The following is an 8,224-nucleotide window of genomic DNA, read 5'->3' on the forward strand; positions in this document are numbered from 1 at the left end:
AATTCATTCACTGTAAGGTAGAAGACTCAACTGGCAATTTCACTGCTCACTTAACTGTGGTATATGCAAAAAATGAAAGTCATCATAGGGACACTTTGTGGCAAGAACTGCTTAAGCTGGGAGCTGGTATACAAGGGGCATGGCTTCTATGTGGGGACTTTAACAATATGTTGTCTTTTGAGGATAGAATTGGGTCTCCAGTACTGCCAGCTGAGCCACAAGGGTTCCAGACATGCATTGACACTCTGCAACTAATAGCTTTGTGATCCAAAGGGTGGCACTTCACCTTTTGTAATAAACATGAGCTAGGAAGTAGTGTGTACTCCAAGTTTGATTGGGCCTTAGGCAACCTACAATGGATTGGTACACATGGTTATATTGAAGCTGATTTTCTCAGTCCTAGGGCATCGGATCATACTCTTATACTAATACATGTGCTCCCTACCTCCTTCCTATCCAAAACCTTTTAGACTATATAAAACTGTCCTCAACCATCCTGAGTTTTGTGAGATTCTGGAGACAGCTTAGGGGATAAGATATGATGGCACAAGAATATATCAGCTCTGGAGGAAACTAAAGACAGTAAAAGAGGAGCTGAAGGATCTGAATGTTTACATGGCATCTTATAGTCAAAAACTCAAGCATCCTAGGCAGGGTTTAGAGATTGTGAAAGCACAGCTTGCAACGCAATCACTATGTCCTCCTTTGATTAAACAAGAGAAGAATCTTCTAGAGGATATAAGGAAGTGGAGTGTTATTAAAGAACAAGTACTTAGACAGAAATCCAGAGAAAACTGGATTTCATGTGGTGATGCAAATACTAAGTATTTTCATGCTCAGCTGAAGATGAGGACCAGTAAAAACACAATAACATCAATCTATGACTCTTCTGGGAATAAACTGCAGGATCCCAAGCTAGTAGAGGCTAAATTTATAACTTTTTTCTCTAGTCTAATGGGTACTACTGCTGAAACTTTGCCCTGCCAAAATCTGGAGGTTATAAAGAGTGGCCCTTGTCTCTCATATCAGCAGAAATGCTTGTTGATTAGGAATCTTACCGATCAGGAAATTGTTGATGCAATCAAGGGAATGCCAAATGATAAATCTCGAGGAGTGGATGGGTTCCCAGTGGCATTCTACACTCAGAATTGGGAAGTGATAAAAGTTGATATACTTGGTGCTGTTAAAGAGATTTTCATCACAGGGAAGCTACTAAAAGCTATAAGTTGCACTGCAGTTACTCTAATCCCAAAAACTGCAACCCCAACCTATTTTAAAGACTACAAGCCAATATCCTAATGTACCACTATCTAAAATATTATCACCAAAATCTTGACAAACAGAATAAAGAAGGTTATTGGTCATATAATAAGTCCATCCCAAACTGTATTCATTGAGGGTAGGAGTATTATTGAAAACATCTTGTTCAGTCATGAAGTCTTGAAATAGTATACTAGAAAAGGCCTATTACCTAGATACGTAATGAATATGGATCTCAGGAAAGCATATGACTCTATAGAATGGAGTTTCTTGAAGAGATTGCTGGCAGAATTAGGGTTCCCTTATAATTCACTAGATGGGTGATGGAGTGCATTTCTTCTATCTCATACTCTTTGACTGAAAATGGGGGCCTCTCTACCCCATTTCCAGGGAAGATGGGGATAAGACAGGAGGACCCAATGTCCCCCTATCTCTTTGTGATTGCAATGGAATACCTACAGAGAGAACTGTCCTTACTTAAACTGCAGAAGGATTTCAAATATCACCCAAGATGCAAGAAGCTAAATGTGGTGCATATCTGCTTTGCAGATGACTTGCTAATGTTCTACAAAACAGATATCAAGTCTGTCCAATTACTACAAAGTGCTTTTAAGAGATTTTCTGTAGCTTCTAGGTTGGAGGCAAACAATGACAAGAGCTCAGTGTACATGACTGGTTTCAAGCCTGAATTAAAGCAAGCAATTCTAGATACTTTGGGGTTAACTGAAGAAGAAATACCTTTTAGGTATCTAGGAGTGACCCTATCCTCCAAGAAGCTTACGATTGCACAATGTCTCCCCCTAGGGGAGAAAATTATTGATAGGATGAGATACTGGTCAGCAAAGCTTTTGTCATATGCTGGAAGGATCCAACTAATACAATATGTGGTCTTTGGGGTACAAACCTATTGGTCACAAAATTTCGTTCTACCTAAGAGGATATTTAAGATGATAGATAGTATCTGTAGGACCTTTCTCTGGACAGGATCAGTCTCCACTTGTAGAAAATCTCGGGTTTCATGGGCAAAGATGTGTACCCCTAGAGCTGCTGGTGGACAAAATATTCTGAATCTGTACTTATGGAACCAAGCTGCAATCCTGAAACAACTATGGGTTGTACATTGCAAGAAGGACTATTTGTGGATAAAATAGGTTCATGAGTATTATATGAAATAGGAGTTAGTGGAAACATGTACCATCCCAGCAAATGCAACTTGGGTGGTAAGAAAAATCTTGGAGGCCAGGAAATACATTTTGCAGGCTAACTCTAACCAGGACACTATTACTACAATTTTGAATACAATGGTAATGCAGGGCAGATTTTCAATCAAAAAATTGTATATATACCTCTTACCGCAATACCAAAGAGTGAGCTAGAAGAGCATCACTCTCCAGCAGAACATCCACCCAAGGCATAAGTTTACGCTGTGGTTGGCTGCTTGGAGAAGATTAGCCACAATTGATAGATTGCAGAAGATTGGGATCCAGGTCCCTATGGATTGTATTTTCTGTGACTCTACAGTAGAAACACTTGATCATTTGATGTTTGATTGCCCAATTACACAAGGCCTTTGGATCAGAATATTGAGATGGTTGGGGATCCAAAGACCTGTTAGATGCTGGCAGGAGGAGCTATAATGGGCTTGTGGGTGGGCAAAAAAGAAGACTGGTAAAAGAGCAATAATCAGCTGTGTGTTTGCAATGGTGGTATCTATTATATGGAGGGAGAGGAACAACATGAGATTAAAAAATGGTCAGTTCCAAAGTGATAGATTATGCAGACAAATAGCAATTCACATCCACATCAGAAGTAGACACCTGCAGAAGTGGAAGAACACACTGGATACACTCAATAATATGCCTTGAAGACTACCAGAAGCTAGCAAGAGGCAGATTTTTGTTCTTTGAGTCTGTATGTTTTTTGTTTTGAGCTAGGTCTGAGCTGTCTTGTTAGTTGAGTGTCCGTAATTTGTATATGAGTAGGTAAGATAGTAAGGTCATATCTTATTTGATTATTTTACAGTACTTTGAGAAGTAGGTGGTCAGCTCCTACTTGGGATTGTAATTACTCACTTGGTGTCAATACAATATTGTTTACCAAAAAAAAAAAAGATAAAGCCTGATTTGAGGAAAAATGATGGCAATACATTTTTTTTTTGGCAAAGATGAAACTGATCCTTTTTATTCCCTTATTGTTCTAGCCGTTTTATTCTCTTTTGGAATATATATATATATATATGTTAATCCGGGTTTTGAAAATTGCATTTGGGCCTAAGGTCGAACTAAACGGCATATGCACCGTTCACCTAAGATGCCTAGTCTAAATATAAAGGATTCCAATAATAATGTGAGTTTTTTACAATCATACAAATACAACATTTCAACCCAAAAGGAAACTGTCAAACCGAAATTTAAGGAGAAAATGAGATATGTTAGGGGTGTACCAAACCTCTTAAGAGACCATTTTTACCCATGGTTGGGCCTTCACGCCATTCTCACCGATGGCTGGGACTTCAATAATATTACCTTCCCTTTCTTGGACTTAACAGTTTTTGAAAGAATATTCCTGTTGGGCCTTTGGCCTAACAGGCTGGTTGGACTCTGGCCCAAGTGGCCATGCAGTAGGAGAAGGAGAAAAAGAGAAGACGAATCGAATTAGTCTATGTTTGATGATCCTGATACTAACATAACCATACATATATACATATACATATACATCCCCATTTGATTACAAGTGCACAACTAAAGACTTGATCATACACTATTGCTTCACTAGAAACTCCAAATCACACCATACCAATGGGAAAAGGTCGTCACCACCCTTATTATCGACATCGCATAAGTTCCAAGGTGTTTCATGAACCCCAGGCATGGCTGGATATCGGGGAGTGGCTATACCTGTTATATCCCGCATTTTTGGTGCAATCGGATAATTTAAGACAATCGCGGGAAGACAACAAGCAAGGCCTTATTCTTATTTCGTTTGGCATATGAGTTGCTTACGAAGAATTTAGAAGCGGAATTATTAAGAAAGTCTAAGGGTAAAATGGTAATTTCACAAGTGTTCAAGAAAAATTCTTGGAAAATTCCAAGATTGGCCGTGTGGCATATGTCCACATTTCTATTAATTAGTGGGGGCTAATTACAAATTATAAGGACATGTGGACCAAATCTTACAAAGGAAGACACCTAGTCTTCTTTATTTATTTTTAAGAAAATCCAAGAAAATGGAAGAATTTTCTAGAGAAGGAAAGAAAGGGATCATGTGGCCATATTTTGAGGGACCTATTTATAAATATGGAAAATTGGTGGAAGACTTGTATATATATATGTAGGAAGTCATCTTAATATTCATTATTTCCCTAAAGATTTCAAGAAAGCAAGAAACAAAAGGGGAAGGAGAAAAAAAACCCCAAGCCATTCGGCCATAGAGAAAGACCAACAAAACCTTGGATAAATTTTCTTAAAAATTATTTTCTTCTACCTAAGCAATCCATTGAAGGGTGATTAGCAAGGTGAAGTGGTTTTGGAGCAAGAAAAACTTATATTCTTTCAAGCTACAAAAATATAGCTAAGTGAAGGGTTGAAGGAAAAAGGTAAGAATTCATCATTCTTTATATGTTTTGGATGTTTGTATATAATGTGGTATGTGAAAATGGATGGAATTTATGAAAATACGGATGATTGATTGTAACCTTGCAAAAGTAGTAGTTGGTCGTGAGTTGTATATGGTATATGTGGTCGTGTATATTGATGAATTATGAAGGAATGGTGAGCAAGTTTTATTTAGTATTTTGGTTGTTGTGTTATGGATTTTATGTCGCATATAGAAGTTTAATGAGTTTAGTGAAGTGTAGTGGTTGGAGGCTTGTTGCGTAAGTTATGTAAATGGAATATAATGTTCTTGCATAAATGGAATATAATGTTGATAATATGATGTTGTTAATGTATAAATTATTAAGTTGTTATGGTTTTCATTAAGGTTGGAAGGTCTTGAAGGAAGTAATATGTTGATGAAATTGTTAGAATGTACTTTAGGTTGGTTATTGAAATTGTTAGTATGATTGCTGATGTTGTTGTGGATAGTTTGGCCGGGTCACATTCCCGGATTGTTGTTGATGAAATTGGCCAAGTTGGATTTTTGGGATTGGTGTATTTACAGGGGAAGTGCTGCCGAAATTTCGGTAGACAAGTGTTACTTTGAGATTTTACTTCTAGACGCTTAAATTAACAGTTGGTAAATGTGACCAAATTGTAGATTTTGGCGAATTTGGAACTTGAGTTTGGAGAAGTGTAAGAAGCGGAAAAGGTATGTAAGGCCTTACCCTTCCTTCTTTGGCATGTCTTAGACATAATAGGTTTGAATACGAACCTCGGGGGTGATCCTAACCCTAGAAATCCGAGATTGAAATTAACCCTTTTTCATTCAATAGAATTGAATTAAGTTTTTCATATCTTATTGAATAATTGCTTCTAGCATCTATAACGTGTCGATGAAATTGGTTTACACTAAAACCTTCATAAGTATTATAATTCTTCTAATGATAATATTTCTATGATGATTATAAGGTTCGTGATCTTATTACATGTTTTCTCTTAATACCATCTTTCTTTCATGGTCTCGCCTTATAGTACTAGTTCCTTCAAGGTGAGACAAAGCGGCCTAAGTTATTTCATAAGACGATCGGAGGCTATCGACCTTACGTCACTCCGATAGAGTTGCAGCTTTCACTTGGGCTCTCATGCATGCTTTGTATTTATGTATTAGTTTTTTTATGACACCGTGCCGTCCAATGGACGGCCGGGCAGACACACCACTGCAGTGGGCAGATTATACCCCGGACGCGAGAGGCCTGGACGCGGGCTCATCACACCGTACCTACATGGTCGGGCAGTTTACTTACAGATATTTATGTGTTTTTAAGAAGGCTAGCATGCATGGTATCCGCCCCAAGGGGCACTCAGATGACAGATTACTCCTTTATCCCATGGTCTACTCAGAAGCATTACACCGTACCTATATGGTCGGGCAGTAATCCACCGTACCTATATGGTCGGGCAGTAGTCCACCGCACCTATATGGTCGGGCAGTTATACACCGTACCTGCACGGTCGGGCAGTTTACTTGCAGTATCTACAAATAGTACGCCAGAAGGTAAAGTTAACTTGCATAATAGCTATCATGGTAGACAAACAGAGATACAGGTTATATTACTCTGCTACGCTGTGTTTTATGTTCTCTATTATGACTTCGTGATATTACTTATGCCTTACATACTCGGTACACTTCTCGTACTGACGTCCCTTCTTGCGGACGCTGCTTTTCATGCCGCGCAGGTCAGTAGGTAGACGGACCAGATTCCTAGGAGTTCTATCAGCAGTGTTGGCAGCGCTCCAGTTGTCCCGGAGCCTCAGTTCCTTGGTACTATTTTTGTGTATATATTAGGGCATGGCAGTACTCGGCCCTTCCTATGTATATGTGTACTATGTTTAGAGGCTCGTAGACAGACATGTACAGTTAGATGTTTTGTACTTTTGAGGGTCCTCGTCGATGTATAATGTGCTAGTAAAGTTTGTTCGCCTATGCTTACAACTATGCTACTAATGTTAATGTTAAGTAACACAATAAAATATGGTATAGGTCATACGGCCCACTTAGTAATAAGGATATGATACGAGATAAGGGGTGCTCGGTACAAGTATCAGGTACTCGTCACGGCCCCTAGTTGGGTCGTGACAGAAGTGGTATCAGAGCAGTTCGGTCCTAGGGGATTGTCTACGAGCCGTGTCCAGTAGAGTCCTGTTTATGGGTGTGTAGCGCGCCACACTTATAAACAGGAGGCTGCAGGGCATTTAGGAAATCTGACCTTCTTTGTCTTTTAGATCGTGCAATAGAGCTATGTTATTAGGCTTCCATGTTCTTTTCTCAATTCTATGCTACGGTTTCAGTAATGCCAATGAAGAGGAAGGCTACGGCAGCCCAGAAAAACAAGATGGTAGCCGGGAACAGAGTTGAACGGGAGATAGAGGAAGATGAGTCTCAAAATGAAGCTCCCCCTCAGACTTCTCCTGCTTTCCCTGTATCAGCAGAGCAGGAGGGAGCTCCAGCTCCAGCCCCTGTACCTCCAGTTCCACCGCCAGCAGCTCCGGGCCAGCAGATGGCAGAGGCTATCCAGTTGCTGACCCAGCTAGTTGCCGCACAGGTTCAGCGGCAAGATGAGGTCCAGGGAGATAGGGCGGTGAGTGCCAGGGCTCGTGATTTTATTACCCTAAAACCTCCGGAGTTTTATGGATCGAAACCAGAGGAAGACCCGCAGAATTTTATAGACGAGATGTTGAGGACACTGAGGATAATACATGCTTCAAATACAAAGTCAGTGGAATTGGCTTCATATAGACTGCGGGATGTAGCAGTACTGTGGTATAATAGTTGGATGTCTTCGAGGGGAGCAAATGCCCCTCCCCCGGTTTGGCAGGAGTTCACTGAGGCATTTCTGCGACATTTCTTACCACCGGAGGTTCGACGAGCTCGAGCTGATATGTTCTTGAATCTTAAACAGGGAAATATGAATGTCCGAGAATACAGTCTTCGCTTTAACTCTCTAGCCAGGTATGCCCCAACCATGGTGGCTGATATGGGAGATCATGTACACCGATTCGTGAGTGGATTGGGGCCACATTTAGTTAAGGAATGTTTGACGGCTTCACTCCAGGATGGGATGACTATTGCTCGTATCCAGCCCAAGCCCAGAACCTGGAGGAACGACATCAGTTGCAGAAAAGAGAGCATTATTCGGATAGGAGCTCCAGGAAAAGGGCCAGATCTTTCGGGGCCAGAAATGAGTATAGAGGGGGACAAGCACAGGAGCAGTCCAGGATTTCAAGCCCCCAGTACAGCAGTAGATCTGGTCAGACGAGGCTACCCCACCACAGTGCAACCAGTGTGGTAGAATGTATTCGGGACA

At 40.4% G+C, this 8,224-nt stretch overlaps 1 protein-coding gene across 1 annotated transcript; it reads left to right on the plus strand.

Annotated features, from left to right (window-relative positions):
• The first annotated feature begins 1,583 nt into the window (after nt 1-1,583).
• Nucleotides 1,584-2,411, plus strand: LOC132619835 (uncharacterized). Its single transcript, XM_060334611.1, has one exon. It carries the CDS (start codon nt 1,584-1,586, stop codon nt 2,409-2,411), a length of 828 nt encoding a protein of 275 aa, XP_060190594.1.
• The last annotated feature ends 5,813 nt before the right edge of the window (nt 2,412-8,224 follow it).

The sequence above is a fragment of the Lycium barbarum genome, chromosome 11, assembly GCF_019175385.1.
Source record: "Lycium barbarum isolate Lr01 chromosome 11, ASM1917538v2, whole genome shotgun sequence".
NCBI lineage: Eukaryota > Viridiplantae > Streptophyta > Magnoliopsida > Solanales > Solanaceae > Lycium > Lycium barbarum.

Coding starts and splice junctions, on each gene's coding strand:
- LOC132619835 (XM_060334611.1), top strand. CDS start 1,584: ATGGAGTGCATTTCTTCTATCTCATACTCTTTGACTGAAAATGGGGGC.